The sequence below is a fragment of the Gossypium raimondii genome, chromosome 2 (assembly GCF_025698545.1).
Source record: "Gossypium raimondii isolate GPD5lz chromosome 2, ASM2569854v1, whole genome shotgun sequence".
NCBI classification, from domain to species: Eukaryota; Viridiplantae; Streptophyta; class Magnoliopsida; order Malvales; family Malvaceae; genus Gossypium; species Gossypium raimondii.
In genome coordinates, this window is record NC_068566.1 from 35,013,193 (window position 1) to 35,036,363 (window position 23,171).

At 38.1% G+C, this 23,171-nt stretch overlaps 3 protein-coding genes across 3 annotated transcripts; 2 read left to right on the top strand and 1 right to left on the bottom strand.

Moving 5' to 3' along the window:
• Nucleotides 1–302: 302 nt before the first annotated feature.
• On the bottom strand, nucleotides 303–3,017 carry LOC105788510 (uncharacterized). Its single transcript, XM_012615436.2, has 5 exons — nucleotides 2,879–3,017; nucleotides 2,741–2,772; nucleotides 2,383–2,624; nucleotides 608–844; nucleotides 303–507 (listed from the first exon to the last, which is right to left on the bottom strand). The coding sequence occupies exons 1-5, from the start codon at nucleotides 2,929–2,931 to the stop codon at nucleotides 499–501; spliced, it is 573 nt and encodes a 190-aa protein (XP_012470890.1). The 5' UTR covers nucleotides 2,932–3,017; the 3' UTR covers nucleotides 303–498.
• A 17,207-nt stretch (nucleotides 3,018–20,224) lies between these two features.
• LOC128034109 (uncharacterized mitochondrial protein AtMg00860-like) lies at nucleotides 20,225–21,492 on the top strand. The gene is made up of 2 exons (XM_052622858.1): nucleotides 20,225–20,399; nucleotides 21,263–21,492. The coding sequence occupies exons 1-2, from the start codon at nucleotides 20,225–20,227 to the stop codon at nucleotides 21,490–21,492; spliced, it is 405 nt and encodes a 134-aa protein (XP_052478818.1).
• Nucleotides 21,493–21,666: 174 nt separating this feature from the next.
• LOC105789640 (uncharacterized) lies at nucleotides 21,667–22,710 on the top strand. The gene is made up of 2 exons (XM_012617010.1): nucleotides 21,667–22,147; nucleotides 22,355–22,710. The coding sequence occupies exons 1-2, from the start codon at nucleotides 21,667–21,669 to the stop codon at nucleotides 22,708–22,710; spliced, it is 837 nt and encodes a 278-aa protein (XP_012472464.1).
• Nucleotides 22,711–23,171: the final 461 nt, after the last annotated feature.

The window sequence follows — 23,171 nt, forward strand, 5'->3', positions numbered from 1 at the left end:
TTGATGTAACGGTGGGTCCTTTCTTTTGGTTGCTTTTGTTGTCTCTTTGTTTAAGTTCGTTGTTTGTCCGAAAGATCATCTGTACATTTCATGATTGAAAAAAGAGTTGAAACGCTTAGTGTTCATTCAATTTGGTTTTGTCAGCCTGAATTACTATTTTAATTTAAATTTAATTATAAAAATATATTAAGATAAAATACTTTTTAAAAATTTGCATTACTTTTTCAAAAAAGTGGCTTTCCAGGTCAACCGAAAGACTTCAAAAAATTCCAAGCTGTGACTAGACCCTCTGGCTCAGGTAATTAAAAGTAAAGATCTCACCACCATTATGAAGTGCAAAGCCAAGCAGTTCTTCAATGTAAAATCAGCTAATGGCTAATCTAATACTATTATAGCAACCGTACATACATGATTAAACTGCTGAATGGCAACACATTTTGAGACCATGAAGCACAGACAAGTTGGAAATTATGGCTTCAGATGTTCCAAATGATGTTTTCATACTTTCTGCAAATACAAGAAAGGAATAGTCATTAGTACTAAAGTTTCCGATAACAAGCAAATGAGCCTAAACTTTGAAGTCGACAAAATGAAATGTTATTCTTACCTGCATTGGAAGGTATAGTTTGAATTCTGGTGGGAGTTCCTCTTCGGAGTACAAGCGATCAGAGAAATATATCCTCCTTAGGCGGCAATTTGCATGTACCTGAACACGTAGAGTCTCGACATAGTTCGTGCCATAGGCCCTTCGAGTATAATCAGCCAGATTCAACTGAATTTGATTCCAACCCTCATCCAATCTCAGTGGCATGGTGCATATATATGGCTTTACTCGAGTGACAGCCTGGAAATTCAAATAAAATTGAGACACCAGGTAATTAGCAATAACAGTCTATAATACTCGTATTTCAGTGCATATCCATAGAAACCACGTAACTAAGGATTGGGTGTGCATGTCAGGTTTCAGGCATATTTTTGTTTTTGTATGTATATATGTATAATATAAGCTTCAAAATATATAATTATAACAGCAAACTGTAGACAATAGTCCATTTTATCAACAAAGTAGCTCAAGTGGTACCATCTACTCAGGGGTTCAAACCCCACCAAGGGTGAGATGCTAACGCCCCCTTGGTGGGTGACTATACGCCCACATATGGTAAAGGCGCTACTGGCTCTGTGAACCAAGCCCTTAGGGCAGCTTCTCACGACATGCTGGCTCTCAGCAGAGTACGGCAGACAAAAACCCCAAGGGACAATACCTTCAATTGTTGGGGGACCAGTTGACTGTCTGATAGACGACACTTCGAAGACTTCTTCGGAAGAAGTCGAACCCCCCCTCCTCCCAAAATGCAATTTTTTGTTGGTAAATATGCCTAATTTCCTTACAATCCCATGTCTATTGTTGAATACTCAATTATTAAGAAGCAGAGAGTTCGATACAATCTACTTTCTTCCTTAAAGCTGCCTAGGTGTACAAAGTGTGTGCCTAATCAAATCTGCCTCACCAGAAATGGCTTAAGGTGCTTTTGTTGTCTGGCGTCATCAACCAAATATCTATTTAGTTATCTGGGAATCTACACTCTACGGAAGAAAAAAAAAAAAAACAGCCTTGTTTTGGTAAGTGCAATAGTGTCCATCCATGACCCATCCATCCTTCACTACCATCAGAGATTCCCCCAAGATGAACAAAAAGGTATGTAATTTCCAACTCGAAAACTAGTAAAAGGGCACACAACACATCGACAGTATATTAACATGACTCTTTTTTCACCTCAACAACTTCTATACCTGTCCAAATGATAGAAAGAGGGCACATTATGATGGCTTCCAACCAGACTCTTTGTTCGTTATCATATATTTCCTGACCAAATTCATATTGATGGAAAGTGGCCACATTTCAATCTCATATAATTCATACAAAATATGACAACAGTGGTGACGACCTAAACATGAAAATTCTCCAATCCATAGGCATATCAATAGAAAGAGAGCACTTCGGACCCAACTCTCTATTGACCACCTTTATCGATTTCCTAATGCATAGCTAACAATAAGAGAACATATATTGATATCTTATAATCGATAAAACCAGGAAAATATCAATAGAATGACAACATAATACTTCCCCATCAAATTAGACTCAATAAACCGCACTCTAAATCGTGGCATATAACTATCATTAGATAAATCTCAATAATGCAACCTACTAAACCATGGGTGAGTCTTAAAATTCATGGATTTAAACCACTAAAGTATGACCACATCAACTAATAGTGTTGCAACATATAGCATATTTTCTAATTCAACTATCTAAATACAATCAAAATTATATAATCTAAAAATATTTGTAGTATTAGAAAAATTAACAGACTTACATACTTGAAAGTTAGAAGCACGAAAACGACGCCGGACGTTCTTATCATCGAGAACTTGGATCTCAAAAGAGAAATATTTCTTCAAGTTTTTAACAATCATAACCAAGAACGGAAGCTTAATACCCAGCGTTGCAGCAGGGTCAGCTGGGCAAGTGATAAAAGTTGATTGAATATTTGATCCAATTATTTCCAGCACATTCGATTGAATGTCATCATCATGGGGTCGTTTAACATGCCCATTTTCAACTGTAAATCAATCCCAACAAGTTGAATATGTAAAATTACCAAACAAAATCATCTAAAGAAATGCAATTTAATGGTGACAAAAAAAAGAGGCTCCGTTTATATATGATTATACTGACCTTCTTTATCCCAGATTTGCAGAGGTTTGCTCCTGTAAAAAAGCCAAAAAAATGTAAAGAAAAGAACAAATAAAAATACCCAAAAAGAGAAAATTGAGTATATCGTAAAAAGAAACTGAAAGAATATAAAAAAAATACCCTAGGCTGTATAAGATTGAGAGAAACCCAGATTGAAAGGTATTTTTAAACATGTTCAAAATCAAGGGTTATTAGAGAACTAGGGATTGTTTCTCTTGGGAAAATTCGACAAAACGGTTCTACAGAGCTTACCATCGGCTCACCTTTAGAATCAGCTTTTAAAACCGGTTAATCCGGTAAAAGAATAATAAAAGGGAAATTCTAATTTTTGTACCTGAATTTTACTTCAATTTTCAAAATGGTACTTCACATTTTTTTAATGCAAATTGTTACCGAATTAGGCTTCCACAGCTTATATTTAGGATTGATTTTGTAACACCATTAAATAAGATCACCTTGTTACACGTGGTATAGACATTAGCTAATCAACTATCATGTCAACAGCAAAAATATTAAAATATTTTTCATAAAAATTGAAAAATATTTACAAATTTAGAAAATTTAAAGATTAAAAAATTCGAAACATATATAATTCAAATAATTAATTTTTTGAAAAATATCTAAATATTTATAAAATTATTGTGTTTTTATAAAATTTTAATAATTATTGAAATTTTAATAATTTTTGAAATTATATATATTGCAAATTTGGAACTTTCTAAACTATTAATATTTCCCTTTTATGAATTTTTTAGTTTTATATTTTTCTTGGTTTTTTTGTGATTTTAAATAGTTTTTCAACTCTTTGAATTATATATATTTTAGTTTTTTTTGTAATTTTATAAAATTTAAATTATTTGTCTATTTTTTTTAAAGATTTTTTCACTAAGGAGAATGTTTGGGAGAAGAGGATTCATCACTTTATTACTTGTTGCGGTTGTATACACTTGTATATTTCCATTGTTCCAAGGTGTTGCTGTGGGAACGCGCATGGCAATAGAAGCCTGACTTTGTTGAGTTGTCGAGGCAGTATCAATACCCTGAAGCTTGACAAAAATTGCCCTTATTAGTCCACCCTTATTAGGGGTAATATCCTCAGCATCAGTAAGAGGAACATTAGCAGTCTTGCATAATGTAGTAATGAGGGAAGGAAAATTTAAACCTCCAGCATCCTTCTCAACACAACGATGGACTTCTTGAAAAATAATCCTTCCCACATTAATCGTTCTTCCTTTAATAATAGAATGCAACAACAATATCCTTTCATTGGAAACAGTGGTATTGTGCATGGATGGCATAAGTCGACTTTTCAAGAAATGATACCACACTTTCCCAATCGATTTTAGTGAAGCCTTTTCAACAGTGTAGCATTCCTGACTAGAGACAATCCATTGTGTGCCCTCAACACATAAATCCTTCAAAACTTGTGTCAAACCCTCATTTGTGATGTTATCCACAAACTCGGTATGTTCATCTTGTACCTTTCTAAGGCCAAACTGGGCATTTATATGGTCCTCATCAAATGGTACAGAAGTGCCTCACACATAGATGAAAGGAGAATCAAAGGAGTTCACATGGGCATAGAACTCCCTAACTACTCTGCCTAAAATATCATCCGGGTGCAAACAAAAAATGCTCCACCCATGCTGCTCTACTATCGACAATATAGACTCGTCATACCCCATATAGGGTTCGTCCTTAAATAAGAATCCTTACTCAAAACAAAAAGGGACGTTTTAAAATATTATTTGAGTACCTCGTAACCACAACAGAGTTGATGAATGTCTTTGGTTGAGATACGCCAATGTGCGATGATTCCGCGGTTTTAGAAGCATTCTTGACTAGAGCCATTAAGAAAGAATAAAGAAAATGGAGTAGAGGTTGAAGATAAAGAAATCATAAAGGTGAGAAAGCCTTATGAGATACGTAAAATGTGAATAGTTGGGGAGAGAAAAATAAGGGGGTTAATGTTAACAATTCCAAGGAGGATGAAACGTGTTAGGGAAGTTTATGACGTGGCGAGAAGAAAAGAAAGAAATAAAATCTTGGGAGGGAAAGATAAAATGACCTAGCCCTACAATATAGGCTTACTTCATAAGGCTCCCAAAAAAATATTAGGTTAAACTGCTCAAGGATCCTCTCATTTGGACTTTTCTACCTGGTCAACCTTTGATAATTTAACACCTCACCACCCAGTTTGGTATGGCATAGTACTCCTATGTAATGCTACGACAATCGTCCTCCCAGTCCACACTAATAAGATTGGTCTTTTATCCTGCCTTTGAAAAGCTGCACTAATGTATAAAAATCATAAATGAAACAACATGAAATAAAAATTTAGTACATAACCAACGAACAAAAATAACTAAAAAATAAAATAAAAAATAACCAACGTTTGCCAGGCCTTGTGGGTAACATAGACTGGGTTAGTTAGGCTGTGTGGGCCACACAGACGTGTATTAGGCTGTGTGTCAGTCCGTGTGGGCCATATAGGTTGGGGTAGTTAGGTCGTGGGGGCCACACAAGCTTATGGGCCCATTTTTTGTAAAATTTTGTTAGGGTCATATTTGAAGTGCGATTCAAAATTAATCATTTCATAGGTTCTGAAATATGTCATGTATGTATTATGAATACGAAATTTGATATTCTGCCTTTGTTCATGTGATTTCTAAAAATATGATATTAAATACTGGTATTATATGTGTAACATTTGAGAGCATGTTTATGGTATAATTTTTGTTTCTGGTCTGTAATTTGAGAATCTATTTAAGCATGATTCATTTATGTGCATCTGAGCTTGTAATATGTTCTGACATGTGCATTGGGGTGTGATATTGATGTGATGGAGAAAGTATTCTAGCAGTTTAACTGCATACTAATATTAGTAAGCCATCATTGCCGAGCAACCTGCGGTGATGGGTCATCGTTGCTGTGTCACACCCCAAAATTGGGCCTAATAGCTTTGAGGATAATTTAGAGATTTTAGCTCAAAATGTGTTCAGAAATTCGAAGCTTGGTAAACCGGAAATGTCTTTATCTATGGCTTTTTGAAAGTTAAATCAATTTTTGAAAATGAAGTAGAAAAGACCTTTAATTTTAAAATATGGACTATTTTGAAAAATGGGTTAAAATTAGGAGTACCATAAGGGTAAATATACAAAATTTTAAAATTGACGTATTTCTTTCCCCCTACCTGTAGTAAACTCATGAAAACTATTTTCCCCTCACCTCTTGTTGTCGTTCCTTGATTTTTCCAAACCCCATTCATCTATTTTGATATTCCAAACTCTAATAATTTGATTTCCATCAAATTTTAAACACCAAATCCCTCCCAAATTCAAAGAGGAACACTAAAGACACCATTAATTTTGCTATTGTTCAAACTTGTGGGTTTCCGTATTTTTAACAAAACATTTTTTTTCTCTCAACGAAGGTAATGTTTCTTTTTCCTATTTGTTTTTGATGATATCTAGCTTTTTAAATTGAGTTTTTATCTATTGAATCAAAAGTTTTGAATAAATGTTGAGATTTGGGGCGTTAATGGTAAAATTCAGGATTTTGAATGAAAATAATGTTTTAAAGTGTTTTTCAACTTTTTTTTGATGTGATTAGAAGGTTTCTAAAATTTTCCTAAAGTTTTGTTAATGAATTCTAAAGTTTTATTGAGTTTTTGTAAAAAATGGCCATTGTATGTAGAATTTTTAGAACCATGAACCTGTGTAGTTTTGAGTAGTTTAAAGGTTGTGAAATATTCTTGGAAATATAATTTGATGATTAGAATCAGTTTTATGCGATAAGAACGAGCAGGTGATGAGATTTTAGCGTTTTGGCTAAGCTAGTCAAAATTTCATTTCCAAAAGAAACTAGCTTAAGCCTGCATTTTTGGTTGCTTTGGGTGTGTCTATGGCTGAGTATTAATTGTGTTTCTGGTGTGATTTACTTTGGTGAAGCTTTGGAATTGTTAGGACCTTCTTCGACCAAGGCAAAAGGGAAGGAAAAGCTAATTTAGGCTTTCGACATTTAGGGAAAAGCGCGAATGGTGAGTGTTTGGAATCATTGCTTGTAGACACGATTCATAATGTGACATGTGATATATGTTTGTAACGAATATTTTGAATGTTTTAATTTTGGGTATGTTACACATGCCAAATGACAGTGGTGATGTTGTGCTTATTATGTGAATATGCAGTGAAAGTGAACAGAAAACGATAAGTAAAATGTGTGTATAATTGCAGATATTTTGGCCTTGTGATCTTCGAGACCGTTGGATATAGTTGGCGTGCCATAGGTTTTGTGAGTACTCACCCTTGTGTTGTGTTGTAACGCCTTGAATAATTTATTTCTATTTTTGTAAATCTTGACATAAAACATGTATATGCTTCAATGGTTAAGTGATTAGGGTGTGTATATGAGGTCTTGGGTTCAAGTCCCACTTTTAGAAAATTCTGTTATTTTTGGTCTTAGTCTTATACTTGTTGGGGTGGGCCTATGAAATATTGCTGGTAAACTTATATCAAAATTAGCCTGCTGGTTCTAGTGGTAAAGAGTTAGTGTGTTGGAGGTCCTATGTTCGAATCCTTGCTTAAGCATAAGTGTTAATTTTTGCTTTGGTTATCTGAGAGAGTTTGGGTGGAGTTAGAATTATGATGTGGTTGTGTAACACCCTAAACCCGGCCTAGACGTCTAGACCAAGTTTGGAGAGTCATGTCATCCGCACTAAAATTATACTATCATAACACAGTCGAATTGAACCACTCATTACGTAACATTCGTCACAACAATAATTTAAAACATATAACATTCATAAATTCCATAACATCATAGAACATAAATCCCTAATAGTAATGCTTAAAAGAAAAGATAATAGTTTGACCGAGCTTTTGCGACATTGACCCGATCAAGATTGCGAACCATCTAAAATCCAATAAATAAAAGGGTGAGTTGTGAACTCAGTGTATAAAAAGAATGTAATTCAACAATGATTGGTTATATAGAAATTCCACTTCAAAGATTCAATTTGACATAGAAGTATGTTCAGTCTAGATTCAGAGCAGAGATGTTACACATATGTACATATATACAATTTCAGTTCAAATATGGTTCAGATGCAATATTCCTATTTACGTCCGCTACACACCGTCTTCGGCCATTCCAACATACCACTATGGATATTTAATGCCCGTCCATCCCTACACACCTTTAGAGTGTTCATTGACACTTTCACAGAAACGCAGCTTAGCTGCTAGATTAATATGTGACAAGCGTTAAAACTAGAGTAATACTCATTGTGGCGTAGCCACGATTTTAGTACAAACTCCTTCCTTCTTCACAACCTCCCAACACATGCCAATGTAGAACACAAATACCTGTAACATATGATCAGTCATTCTAACTCATTATACAATTAATTAAGATAGTTCCAAAATAGAGTAGATATCACAGTGCACATATAATATTGTTACTCATGGATCAGTCCAAGTGTATCAGACAATTCTCACATAACCAAATTCGATTATTCGTACGTTGAGGAAACCAATATCAAGGTTAAGTAACATTCTCGGCTTCAAAAGATAGTTTTTAGGCCCAATAACCTGCCACATGGCCTGGTCACATGCCCGTGTGCCTTGGCCAGCGAGTTACAAGACCTGGACACACGCCCATGTCCTTGCCCGTGTGACATACATGGCCTGGGTACACACTTATGTCCCTGCCCGTATGGCTTTTGTGCCACAAATAGCGAGTTAAACGACCTAGACACACGCCCGTGTTCGTTGCCCGTGTGAACCCTGCACTAGCATGGCCACACATGGCCTAGACACATGCCCGTGTGGTTGCTTGTGTGGCCCCAATTCAGTAAACTGTGATTTACATGGCCGTTCACATGACCTTTCACAGGCTCGTGTGGCCCACATGGCCTAGTAACACATCCGTGTGCCTGGCCGTGTGGCATCGACAACCGCCATTTTTGGCGATCTAAAACTTGTGAACTTAAAGTTTTCGGTATGCACCTGATTTAGTTTTGACTGGGAAACAACACTAAGACTACCCGGAACCTAATGAATCATTCAACAACCAATCACACCATCAATTTCAATATTTAGCAAAATTAAACCACCGTTAAGATTATGTCAAAAGATTCGACGCAATTCCAACTCAATTCGTATACTCACCTTGCACGAAACAGGAGAAATCAAACTAACACAGTGCATTAACATCTCTTGCAATATCCTTGCCTAAACAAAGTAACTAGTCGGGTGTTTAACAGAACATCAAGTAAACAAGCAAAATCCCGTTTCGACAGAAATGTGCTAACACAACAGAAATCGCAAACGAAAGAAAATCACAATGGAACTTACACAATATCGACCTTACATGCAACAAGACTTCCCAATTTACATAAAATCAATAGTAGAAAAGAAGAAAATAAAAAGAAGAAGAACAAAAAAACAAAGAACTTAAAAGTTTTTAGAAAAGAAAAGAAAGATAACATTTCCTTTGAAGGTTTTAAATTAACCATCACCCCTTCCGGCATTTGCAAAAAATTATATATTTCCTAACCTATACGATGGGATTCGAACTCGGAACCAGACAGAATACAGACAGATGCTTAACCAGTGAACCAATAGGCTTATTCTTGACACCGATTTACCCAAAATTGCACTTAACCACCTAACACGTGGGTAAGGGTATATTTTTAAAAATAACAAAACTTTTAGTAATGCAACTCAAACTCCAGACCTTAAGCACAGAAGCAGAGCATAGAACCATAGATACATAAGTTAATTACTGCAGATTCTCATAATTAAACTCTTAAATTTTGAGGGCGTTACAACTCTCTCCCCCTAAGAAAATTTCAGCCTCAAAATTTTAACTGAGTCAACAGATATGGATATAGTTGTTGGATTGATTCTTTCGTTTCCCACGTGTCTTCCTCAGTACTGTGGTTCCGCCATAGGACTTTCACTAGAGGAATCATTTTCTTCCTCCACATCTTAACATCATGTTCCAAGATTTGGACAGGTTCCTCTTCAAATGTTAAATCTAGTTACAATTCAATCTCGTCAATAGTAGCAATATATGATAGATCCGACCGATATCGTCTCAGCATCGAGACATGAAATACATCATAAATTTATTCTAATTCTGAGGGTAACTCCAACTGATACGCAATAGGCCCAACGCACTTCAGAATATGGTAAGGTCCAGTGAACCTCAGACTTAGCTTACCTTTGCGCCCAAATCGGAGAACCTTATTCCAAGCTGATACTTTTAGAAACACTTGGTCACCAACCGAAAACTCAATATCCTTTCTTTTTAAATCCGCATAAGACTTCTTTCGGTTAGAGGCTACTTTCAGATGATCACGAATCACTTTCACAGTGTTCTCAGTTTTAGAGACCAATTCAGGACCCACTATCCGATGTTCACTTAACTCAGTCCAGCATAACGGAGTACAACACTTACGACCATATAAAGCGTCGTAGGGTGCCATCTGAATACTATGACCCAAACTGAGTCCTTTTTAGTAGGAGTTAAAGGCAACCCTGTAACAAAATCCATTATTACTCACTCCCACTTCCATTGTGGAATCTTGATGGGCTGAAGCAATCCGGAGGGCAACTGATGTTTGGCCTTAAATTTTTGACACGTCAAACAATGGGATACAAAAGTGACTATCTCTCGTTTCAATCTGGGCCACCAGTAAAACTCTCGAAGATCCCGGTACATCTTGTTCCCACCAGGATGCATAGCATAAGGGCTATTATGTGCCTCTTGCAGGATCGAATGCCTTAATTCCTTGTCATTTGGTACACAAATCCAACTTTTGAAGCACAACACATTATCGCTGTTCAAGCTAAAATCAGAATTCTCATTCGAGTCAACATGCTGCATACGCTAGACTAAGGACTCATCACTTAATTGCTTAGCTTGAATATGCTCTACCCAAGAAGCTACGAAGCTAAGATAAATTTTTTGGCTGTTTCCACTCAACAACAACTTCGATTTTCTTGGGATCAACTCGGATCCTCTCTGCTGTCACCACATGACTCAAAAAGGCAACTTCCTGCAATCAAAACTCACACTTGCTGAACTTGGCGTACAACTGTTTTTCTCGAAGTATCTGAAGTAGAATACGAAGATGATCATCATGTTCAGTTTCAGTTTTAGAGTAGATCAAGATATTATCGATGAAAACCAGTAAAAAATGATCCAAGTACGGTTGAAATACCCGATTCATTAAATCCATAAACGCTACTGAGGCATTGGTTAATCCAAAAGGCGTTACCAGAAACTCGTAATGTCCATAACGAGTCTTGAAGGCAGTTTTGAACACATCAGTCTCTTTGACATTGAGTTGATGGTAACCAGAGCGTAGGTCAATTTTAGAAAAGACGGACGCTCCTCGAAATTGGTCGAATAATTCGTCAATCCTCGGTAACGGATACTTATTCCTGATTGTCAACTTGTTTAACTGCCTATAATCAATGCACATTCTAATCGAACCATCCTTCTTCTTAACAATCAATACCGGTGCCCCCCATAGAGACAGACTCGGTCAAATAAATCCTCTATCGAGGAGTTCCTGAAGTTGCGCCTTTAATTCGGTCAGCTTTTTTGGTGCCATGCGATAAGGCGCAATGGACACTGGAGTTGTACTTGGTAACAAATCAATTCCAAACTCCACCTCTCTATTCAGGGGTACTTCGGGAAATTCCTTGGGAAAGACGTCTGGGAATTCCCTAACGGTACGGATATCTCCCAGTAAAAACTTTTCGTGAGCAGTGTCAGATACGTAAGTAATGTATGCCTCGCACCCCTTTTGGACTAACTTATCTGTTACAAGAGCAGAGATTACATTAGAGAGGTAATTTCGATGCTCACCAATCATAACCACCTTATCATTCTCCGTTGATCTCAGAGTAACCCTCTTGGTTGCACAGTCTAGACTGACCCGATACTCAATGAGCCAATTCATTCCCTGAATTAAATCAATCTCATTAAAGGGTAATTCCATTCGATGAATTAGAAAAACCAAACCCAAGCTCTAGGGGTACTCGTCTGTATACTCTATCAACCTAAATTGATTAACCTAAAGGACTAATCACGAAAAACTCTTTGGCAGTATTCTCAGCTGTTAAACCCAAATTTACAGAACACTAGCTATGTACGAGTGAGTAGAGCCAATATCAATGAGAGCATAATACAGAACAAAATGAATAAAGAAGGTACCTACAATGACATCAGCATCATTGATCTCCTTGCAGCGTCTCGCCGCATAAACTAGTACCAACTGACGAGCCTTAGCCTAACCTACACCTCTACCCGGTGCTCTCTATCCTCTCCTTGATCCATTGCCACCCCTACTAGTACCACGACCTCTGAATGGTTGCTGAACCTCTCTTGGAGGTCGAACAAAATTTAGAGCCGGAGTCTGTGCCGTAACTGGCACTGAATCAGGTTGACAGGGGCAATCCCTAACACGATGCTCCATCGAACCGCAATGGAGGAACGCTTCTAATTTCCTCTAGCACTCATCTGGGTGGTGCTTCCCGCAATCACTGCACAGCTCGATCTCAGTCACTACAACTGATGCCTCAGTCCTCGGGGGCCTATCGAATCTTGCCCACTTCTTAAGGCGTTTAGCAGTATCAGAGGAACCTGAATCCCTCTTAACCTTATTCTGATCCTTCTCACAGTCACACCGCTCACGCTCAGTGCGCTTCAGTTCTTCTACTATTTTTGCCTTGTCCACTAGAACCACAAAAACCCGCTCCCTCTGAGGAGCTATCAGAACTCACAGATCATATCTTAGTCCTTCCTTGAACCTCATGCTACCAGTGTCTCTGCATACCTACTCAGTCATAGAGACTTAGCCTCATACTCAGTGACGGACCATTCGTCCTGAACTAGGCTCGTAAACTCACGTCGGCGAGTCTCAACATAACTCACCCCCGTATATTTACCCTGGAAGGCATTCTTAAAATAGTCCCAGATCACTTGTTCAGGTTGGGCACCTTGCTCAGCAGTTAACCACCACTGATAAGCTTCGCTCTGGAGTGGGGACACAACACCCCTCAATTTCTTAGTAGGAATACAGTTAAGGTCTGTCATAACACCCCGTATATTTACCCTGGAAGGCGTTTTTAAAATAGTCCCAGTTCACTTGTTCAGGTTGAGCACCTTGCTCAACAGTTAACCACCACTGATAAGCTTTGTTTTAGAATAGGGACACAACAGCCCTCAATTTTCGAGTAGGAGTACAGTTAAGGTCTGTTGTAACACCATGCATATTTACCCTAGAAGGCATTCTTGAAATAGTCCCAGTTCACTTGTTCAGGTTGAGCACCTTGCTCAACAGTTAACCACCACTGACAAGCTTCGTTCTGGAGTAGGGACAAAACACCCATCAATTTTTGAGTAGGAGTACAGTTAAGGTCTGTCATAATACGCTCGGTAGCCTCGAGCCAATATTCAGCAATAGTAGGAGCGACTCTTATAATGCCCCTAAACAGTTCAACACCATTTGACCGGAGTCGTTCAGTAATCGACCCTTGACATCCAAATCCTGAATAGGTCCCAGCTGTTAGAGTATGCCCAAAGATCAATCATGAGATGGTTGTAATAACATACTTGATTTATCATGTTTATTACTATAAGGCGTTACCATTATTATTTCAGTTTATTTTCTCTTTGTATAAATAAACTATTTTATAATAATGTCCTGAGAATAATATGATTATTCTTAAATGGTCCTTAGTCAAGTATTACTGTTGGCTAGGACAACAATAATGCATTAAGACTAACACATAGTTGATTGATGATAAAGAGTTGTCAGTGATATAGAATGTCAAAATCGATGCATGAATATGTATGTTAGAGAACAACATATTGGACTGACCCGTTATGGGTATGTTTTTTGGATTATTATGTAATTGTCACAACATTACTCATAATATGTATATGATCCTCAGACTTGAGATCGTCATAATCCTAACATCGTGAGATGTATATTTTGATCTGATCAAACGTGCATAATCAGAATCGGTTGTTCTATAAAGGTCGATGTTGGATATACCACGATCTGTGTAGAGGGATATGGTTGATCGATATAGGATAAGTCCCTCCTACATAATGGGAGTAATATCTTAGGCCACTTGATTGAGTGAGACTAGAAATGCATGGCCATGCTCAAATAAGCTGATATGAGATGTCATACTTATTTGTATATCATAGTCTACTTAAGATATCAAGGAACATGGAATGAACTATGCAAGTGTGACTATTCCATGACTTGTGTCCAATCTAGAGATAAAAGATTTAAGGATTATTGCATAAAAGGTTAATCATAAAAAAATTAAGTCGAATCATGATTTCTTGTGACTTAGGTAGCAATTATGCATTGCTAGGTGCCACTCATTGTTTGTAACATTGGAATCGTTCTAGTATTACTGCTAACGTTACAAGAACCTACAGGGTCACACCCTATAGTTGAAATGAACGGAATAAAATATAGTTGGTATTGTGTTTGGTTGTCGCTTGAATTAAATTAATTATAGAATTAATTTAATTGGGTAATCAAATATCGAATACATTATATGTACAAGGTTGTTGTGCGATATCGAGAACATGAATTTGGTTCAGATATAAATTCAAATAAATATATAGTTTATCAAATCATTATTATAATTAATGTAATTATAATTTTCGGTTTAAAAACATTATTATATTTATTTAATTTCTAGAAACCCTAAAAAATAGATATAAAATCCCGTTTTTTCTTTGCTTGGTGGGTCTAGCAGCCATCAAACCAAAGTCTTTTGCAAAACGGTTTTGGGGATTCCTTCCGTTCATTATCAGCTGGGTGGATTATGTAGAGGCTAGAATTACGATAGATTGCGGCTTGGTTCAATAATAGGTCAGATTACTCATTGCCGAGGTGTCGCTGTCTACTCAGAATAAAGATTTGGTAATTTCGAAACCTTTGTTTCACCCCGATTCGTTCCTCACACATGGATCCATGGTTAGGATCGCCGAATGTTTTATTTTTCCGCTACGCCGTAGGGCTGCCGGTGTTCTAACACCAGCGACCCTCTCACAGTGCGTCGTCCCTAGTCGTCGAAATTTGGGACTTCGTCTCAGCAATGGAAGTACCAACAGTCTCGTTGGTCTCTAGATTGGGCATACTACCCAAAGAGGATGACTCAATTCGAGCTCCTCGGCATCCTCGACGCCCTCCGTATGCCACGTCCACGACTACCATGTGAACTTATTCTGGCAATCTAGCTACAATATCAGTATACATAGATCAGTTCAGACATCCAACTGGATGATTTCACCAGTCCACATCAAACATTTTACCCACAATAGTTTAAGGGTTATAATCTTTATAACAGAACATAAATACTTACAGGGACATCATCGAAGGCTTAGTCGTCCACTAGAGTTTCAGTGTTTCTATATTAGTTCAGATACTAATTATCACTAAGCTACTTTTCTCACACATTATGAGCCCAAACACAGCCCGATTGTTGATGAACCTAGCTCTGATACCACTAAATATAACACCCTAAACCCGACCTAGACGTGCAGACTATGTTTAGAGAATCACGTCATCTGTACTAAAATTCATACTATCATAACACAGTCGAATTGAACCATTCATTACGTAACATTCATCACAAAAATAATTTAAAACATATAACCTTCAAAAATTCCATAACACCATAGAACATAAGTACTTAATAGTAATGCTTAAAAGAAAAGATAATAGTTTGACTGAGCTTCTGCGACACTGACCCGATCAAGATTGGGAACCACCTGAAATCCAATCAATAAAAGGGTGAGTTCTAAACTCAGTGTGTAAAAGGAATGCAATTCAACAATGATTGGTTATAAAGAAATTCCATGTCAAAGATTCGATTTGACATAGAAGCATGTTCAGTCCAGATTCAGAGCAAATATGTTACACATATGTACATATATACAATTTCAGTTCAAATATGGTTCAGATGCAATATTCCTATTTACGTCCGCCATACACCATCTTCGGTCATTCCAACACACCACTATTGATATTTAATGCCCATCCATCCCTGCACACCTTTAGAGTGTTCATTGACACTTTCACAGAAACGCAGTTTAGCTGCTAGATTAATATGCGACAAGCGCCAGAATCAGAGTAATACACATTGTGGCATAGCCACGATTTCAGTACAAAATCCTTTCTTCTTCACAACCTCCCAACACATGCCAATGTAGAAAACTAATACCCGTAACATATGATCAGCCATTCTAACTCATTATACAATTAACTAAGATAGTTCCAAAATAGATCACAGTGCACATATAATATTGTTACTCACGGATCAGTCCAAGTGTATCAGACAATTCTTACATAATCAAATTCAATTATTCGTAGGTTGAGGAAACCAATATCAAGGTTAAGTAACATTCTCGACCTCAAAAGATAGTTTTCAGGCCCGATAACCAGACACACGCCCTGGTCACACGCCTGTGTGCCTTGGTCGTGTGGCTTTTAAGCATAAACAATGAGTTACATGGCCTGGACACACGCTCATGTCTTTACCCGTGTGACACACACGGCCTGGGTACACGCTCATTTCCCTGTCCATGTGGCTTTTGTGCTACAAATAGTGAGTTACATGGTCCAGACACACGCCCATGTTTGTTGCCAGTGTGAACCCTATACTAGCATGGCGACACACGACCTAGACACACGCCCTTGTGGTTACCTGTGTGGCCCCAATTCAGTCAACAATGAGGTACACGGCTGTTCACATGGCCTACCACACACTCGTATGGCCCACACGGCCTAGTCACACACTTATGTACCTGGCCATGTGGCGTCGACAACCACCATTTCTGGCGATCCGGAACTTGCAAAATTAAAGTTTTCTATACGCACCTGATTTCATTCTGACAAGGAAACAACACGTAAACTACTCGGAATGTAACTAATCATTCAACAACCAATCACACCATCAATTTCAATATTTAGCAAAATCAATGCACCGTAAATATTATGTCAAAAGATTCGAAGCAATTCCAACTCAATTCGTACACTCACCTAGCAGGAAATAGGAGAAATCAGACTAACATGACAGGTTAACATCTCTTGTAATATCCTTGCCTAAACAAAGTAACCAATCGGGTGTTTAACAGAATGTCAAGTAAACGAGCAAAATTCGGTTTCGACAAAAAAATGCTAACAAAATGGAAATTGCAAACGAAAGAAAATCACAATGGAACTTACACAGTATCGACCTTACAGGCAACAAGACTTTCAAATTCACATAAAATCAATTGCAGAAAAGAAGAAAATAAAAAGAAGAAGAACAACAAAAATAAAGAACTTAAAAGTTTTAGAAAAAGAAAGAACGATAACATTTCCTTTGAATGTTTTAAATTAACCACCACCCATTTCAAAATTTGAAAAAAAAATATATTTCCTAACTATACGATAAGATTTGAATTTGGAACCAGATAGAATACAGACAAATGCTTAACCAGTGAACCAACAGGCTCATTCTTAACACTGATTTACCTAGAATTGCACTTAACCACCTAACACATGGGTAAAGGTATATTTTTAAAAATAACAAAACTTTTAGCAATGCAACTTAAACTCCAAACCTTAAACACAAGAGCAGAGCACAGAACCACAGATACAAAAGTTAATTATTGTAGATTCTCACAACTAAACTCTTAAATTTTTAGGGCGTTACAAGTTGAGAGTTAGTGGGTTACTTAGTGGGATAATGAGGGTTGAGATTTATTAGGATAGAACCTATTTTAATTTTAATTTTTTTTATTTTTCTCTTTTCTCAATCTCTTCCCAAGAAAATTCTGACGTTAGTTTTCCCTTTCGAAGCATATTTCCTGTCAATTGAAAAATTCCTTTTTCCTTGCCTTCTATTTTCTATCACAATTTTGTTATTCAATCTCGGTATTCCACTCCTTCGGTGTTTTTGTACGATTTGGCAAGTGTAAGGGGTGATTTTTCGTGTAGGCTACGGAATCATTTTTTTCTTCTTTAGCTATTCTAAATCAATTCTATCCTTCCTTTTTTGGAAATGTGGTTTTGGGCTGTTGGTTATGAATCGTGAGGAATGGAATTTTCCTCTTGCAGAATCGTAGTCGGGTTTGTTTGAGAAGTTGGGTAAGTATCGAACACTTGAATTTTACTGTTGTCGGTTTTATTGGTTTGATTTAGTTATGGATTAAAACTAATTTTAGAAAGCATGCGATGTCAGTTTTTAGGTTCTGGTCAGGTTGAGTTTACAGTAGTATCAAAACCGTACAAGGTGTGTACCCCAAACACAAAAAATTGAGGTTCGATGAAAGTAAAAAAAAGGGCACTGTTGATGCCACACGGGCATGTGCTTGACCGTGTGGCTGGCTGTGTGAATGTTGTAAGTGTGGCCATGCACGAGACACGACCGTACGCGAGACACTTCTGTGCGACGGTGTGAGTGTGGTCGTGTGGGCCACATGGGCTAGGCCAGATTGGCCGTGTGGGTTTTGGGCTAGGTCGTATGGACGACACGGGAAGGGCTAACCCAGGATTCTAAAATTTTCCCTAGGGTCGCACGAGTTGTTTCGGTCTACTGTGGGCCTACAGTAGGGTCGGTAAGGGCCAACCAAACCCTAATTCATGAGATCTGATATTCTGATAGTCTAATCTAAGTAGGCACTGATAGGTATGTCTGACTGTTCTATTTGAGTATATATGTTATCTATATATGAGCATGTTAAGCATGTTAATTCTGTTAATTCTTTATTATGTATCTGTGTATGGGGTGGGATCTGGATATGTGGAGGAAGTGATCTGTACGGTGACCTTTCGCCTATATTCTGGCAGCTTGATTGCATATTATTCTATTATGTGTCGCATCGACACTATATGGTGTGTTAGGATAAGTGGGTGTTTTTAACCCTACATGGTGTGATGCGATGGTCGAAGATGGTGTGTAGAGGACGAGGGTAGCATTTTAAATATTTGTTTTGTTTATCTAATTCTGATATCTGTATTTGTTATGAATTTAGGTCTGAAAATGTATTTGAGTATATATGAAATTCTGTTTATGTTGCATGACTATTTTTGTTGGGTTACGCACTGATTTTATGAAAACTCACATCTGTTTGTCTGTTCTGTTTAGGTAATTCACAGACTTAGGCGGGTCAGTACGACGAAGGCTCAGCGGTGACCACTCGACAGAGAAATTTTTTTAGTAATATCAATTTTATTTTAAAATCTAGTTTTTCTTGACAGTTTGTACTTTTTGGGACTCTTAGGACTATAGGGTTTTAACTTTTGGATTCAGATTTTGTTTTGCTTTCTTTTCTGCAGTATTAACAAATGCTTTTTGGAAACATGAGCTTGGTTTCAAATAATATTATAAACTCAATTTTTTTGGATATTAAGACTTTGATTGGTAAACTAATAAAACGATAGATTTTAACTTAAAAGATATAATTTAACCCTTCTGTGTAACATACCCAGATTCGGCGATAACGTCTAAGCCAGGTCAGGGGTGTTACATTTATTGGTGTCAAAGCCAAGTTGCAAAACTCAGGCCGTGAATTTTGGGTTCCAAAATTGTGTTTTGAAAAAGAATTGGTTTTCAAATAATTTGGATAATTTTGAGTAATTATGTGGTTCACCGAGTCTCCGGTGCCGATCTTGTAAGTATCTCTGAATTTAGAACATATTGTAGTTAGTACTTTTTGAAATTGTACTAAGTTAGTTAGCGACTAAAACCTCTGAAATACTTTTGAACTTCTGATAATTTAAGCATAAAATATCTACTAATAAAACTGAAACAGATGCATAAAATTTTATAATGTAGATAAACATGAAAATACGATGAGCACTTGTGGAACTTGTGGCCGTGGTATTCGTGGGCACGGTGGGCACTGTAGAGGGCTCGAGTTGAGTCTTTCTCTTTAGGCAGTATGCCAAATTTGGACACGAGTAAGACACTGATTTCACCTACTATTGAGACTAGGTCTCAAAGCCGATCGACTAGGGACGACACACTGTCCCAAGCTATGTTAAGGGTTTTAGAGAGGGTCGTTGGACTCCATTCTGAATCTAGAGGTCGTGGGTCAGTAATTAAATAACTCCAGTCCAATGGAGTTAAGTTGTTTAGGGGCATCACTGGAGTCACCCCTACTATGGCTGAGTGCTGGTTAGAGGACACTGAGGGAATAATGAATGATATCGACTGAACTCTTAAGCAGAAATTGAATGTTGCAGTTTCTTTGTTTCGCGATAAGGCATATCAGTGGTGGTTGTCAGCTGAGGAGGGTACTCAACCGGATCATCTGAATTGGGATTATTTTAAGACTGCCTTCTAGGGAAAGTATGTGGGGCAAGCTATGTCTATGCTCGTAGGAGTGAGTTCATGAATCTTACGTAAGGTGATAAATCTGTGGCCGAGTATGAGGCCGAGTTTCGAGTATAAGAAATGTATCTATTTTGAGGACAGCTTGAGGGATGGTCTGAGGGTATTGATTGCTCCACAGAGGGAGCGAGAGTTTGTAGTTCTTGTGGATAAGGCGAAGATCGCTGAGGAGGTTAAGTGCGCAGAGCGCCAGAATAGAGACCATGAGAGAGGTAAGAATAAGAGGGATTCGGAGCCCTCTAGTTCTATTCAGAGGCCTAAAAAATGGGTCAGACATGATGGGCTTGTTGGAGTGGGACCTTGTTGCTCCTATTGGGATTTAGCCTTGTGATGATTGTGGTAGGCGTCATCCGGGGGAGTGTTGAAAGAGATTAGGGGCTTGTTTGTGGTGTGGGTCATTGGAGCGCCGAATTAAAGAGTGTCTAGATCATCCTAATTAGATGCAAGCTTCGAGACTGGGTTTTGTTTAGCCTTAAAAGGAAATATAACAGCTACCTAAGGGCCGTGGACTGCCTAGGGGTGGTAATGGTATGGGCCAAGTACACTGAGCACGGGTAGAGGTGCTAATCAGACTAAAATGAGGTAGCCTGCACTGGTCTTTGTAGGGGGCACCGGTTCTGTTTGTGAAGAAAAATGATGTTACCATGAGGATGTGCATCGACTACTGAGATTTGAATAAACTGACTATGAAGAATAAATACCCATTTCCGAGGACTGATGATTTGTTTGATCAGTTTCGTGGGGATACGATATTCTCAAAAATAGATTTCTATTCTGGGTATCATCAACTTAGAGTTACAGAAGCTCCGAGTTCCTAGTTATGCCCTTTGGATTGACAAATGCTCTAACTACATTCATGGATCTAATGAACCAATTTTTTCAGTCGTATCTGGATCAGTTCGTGATAGTCTTCATCGACAATATTCTGGTGTACTTTAAGATTGAAGATGAGCATGATGAGCATCTTAGAGTAGTGCTTTAGATACTCCAAGAGAAACAACTCTATGCTAGGTTGATTAAATGTGAATTCTGATTGCGAGAGGTAACATTTCTGGGGCTGTGGTTTCTACTTAAGGGATCCGAGTTGATCCTAGAAAAATTGAGGCTGTGCTTGATTGGAAACAACCTAGGAACGTCTCTGAGATCTGCAGTTTTTTGGGTCTTGCGGGTTATTATCGAAGGTTTGTTGAGGGGTTCTCATTGATTGTAGCTCCTCTGACTAAGCTTCTACATAAGACTGTTCCTTTCGTCTGGACTGAAGCGCAACAGTCGAGCTTTGAGAAGTTCAAGTTTGTTTTGACTTAGGCTCCTATTCTGATACAACCTGAATCTGGTAAGGAGTTTGTGCTGTATAGTGATGCATCGTACGTTAATTTGGGATGTGTTATTATGCAAGACGGCAAGGTTGTGGCTTATGCGTCCCGATAGCTTAAGTCACACGAGGGAAATTATCCGACACACAATCTCAAGTTAGCAGCTATGGTGTTTACGTTAAAGATGTGGAGGCACTATCTGTATGGTAAGAGGTGTATTATGTACACATATCACAAGAGGCTCAGGTACCTCCTTACTCAAAAGGAGTTGAATCTTAGGCAGCATCATTGGATTGTGTTCCTCAAGGATTGTGACTGTACAATAGAGTATCATCCCGATAAAGCCAATGTGGTGGCTAATGCTCTCAGTTGTAGAGCAATGAATAATTTGAGGGCGATGTTCCCTTATCTCAATTTGTTTGATGATGGAGATCTGTTAGCTGAGTTTCAAGTTAAGCTCCATTGGATTGGGCAGATTCGGGAAAAGCATTTAAGGGATGAGTCTCTAGGTCTGCGGTTTCGTCAGGTTGAAAGTGGCAGTACTTCTGATTTTGGACAGAGTAATGATGGAGTTTTGTGTTTCCGAAGACGAGTTTGTGTATCGAGTGATTCTTATCTGAGACAGTCGATTCTGAGGGAAGCGCATAGTAGCCCTTATGCTATGCATCCCGATGGTAATAAAATGTATAGGGAGCTTCGTGAGCTGTACTGGTGGCCGAGTTTGAAATGAGAGGTAACGAATTTTATTGCCCGTTGTCTGACGTGCCAGCAAGTTAAGGCCGAGCACCAGTTTCCTTCGGGTTTGGTTCAACCTGTTAAGATTCCCTTATGGAAATGAGAACGAGTGACGATAGACTTCTTTAGTGGGTTGCCTTTGGCACCCACAAAGAAGGATTCTATTTGGGTTATTGTGGATCGATTGACCAAGTCTGCCCATTTTATTCCAGTTCGGACGGACTACTTTCTGCAAAAGTTAGCGAAGCTCTACATTTCTAAGATTGTAAGACTGCATAGGGTTTCAGTTTCGATAATCTCTTATAGGGATCCTCGCTTCACTTCTCGGTTCTGGAAGAAACTTCATGAAGCTTTGGGTTTGAGATTGGACTTCAGTATTGTGTTCCATCCTCAGACCAATGGTCAATCCGATAGGGTGATTCAAATACTAAAGAATATGCTTCAAAGCTGTGTGATTGACTTCCGAGATAGTTGAGAGGATTTTTTGTCGTTAGCTGAGTTCGACTACAATAATAGTTTCCAGTCTAGCATCCAAATGGCAACTTACAAGGCTCTGTATGGTCATAAGTGTCGTACTTAGCTATGTTGGATTGAGTTGGGTGAGCGTCGGGTTTTGGGTCTTGAGTTGGTTTTCGATACTGAAGATAAGGTTAGACTGATTCGGGATAGTCTAAAGGCGGCTTCTGATATAAAAATATCTTATGCGGATCTGAAAATAAGGGATATCGAGTATGTTGTGGGTGACTTCGTATTCCTTAAGGTATCTCTGTGGGAGAAAGTTTTACTGTTGGGTCGTAAGGACAAGTTAAGCCCTAGGTTCATTGGACCGTATCCATGATGTGTTTCACATCTCGATGTTGAGTCGGTATCGGTCTGATCCATCTCACGTTGTCTCTATTGAGGAGATCGAGGTTAGATCGGCCTTGACGTTTGATG

Excerpts from the sequence above, each read along its gene's own strand:
- LOC105788510 (XM_012615436.2), bottom strand. The coding sequence starts at position 2,931 with ATGTTTAAAAATACCTTTCAATCTGGGTTTCTCTCAATCTTATACAGC. Across the intron at positions 2,773-2,878 it reads TCAATCTTATACAGCCTAGG|GAGCAAACCTCTGCAAATCT; the intron begins GTATTTTTTTTA and ends GCTTTTTTACAG. Across the intron at positions 845-2,382 it reads TTCGTGCTTCTAACTTTCAA|GCTGTCACTCGAGTAAAGCC; the intron begins GTATGTAAGTCT and ends TTGAATTTCCAG.
- LOC128034109 (XM_052622858.1), top strand. The coding sequence starts at position 20,225 with ATGAGGCCGAGTTTCGAGTATAAGAAATGTATCTATTTTGAGGACAGC. Across the intron at positions 20,400-21,262 it reads GAATAGAGACCATGAGAGAG|GGATCCGAGTTGATCCTAGA; the intron begins GTAAGAATAAGA and ends TTTCTACTTAAG.
- LOC105789640 (XM_012617010.1), top strand. The coding sequence starts at position 21,667 with ATGGTGTTTACGTTAAAGATGTGGAGGCACTATCTGTATGGTAAGAGG. Across the intron at positions 22,148-22,354 it reads GATTCTGAGGGAAGCGCATA|ACTTCTTTAGTGGGTTGCCT; the intron begins GTAGCCCTTATG and ends GAGTGACGATAG.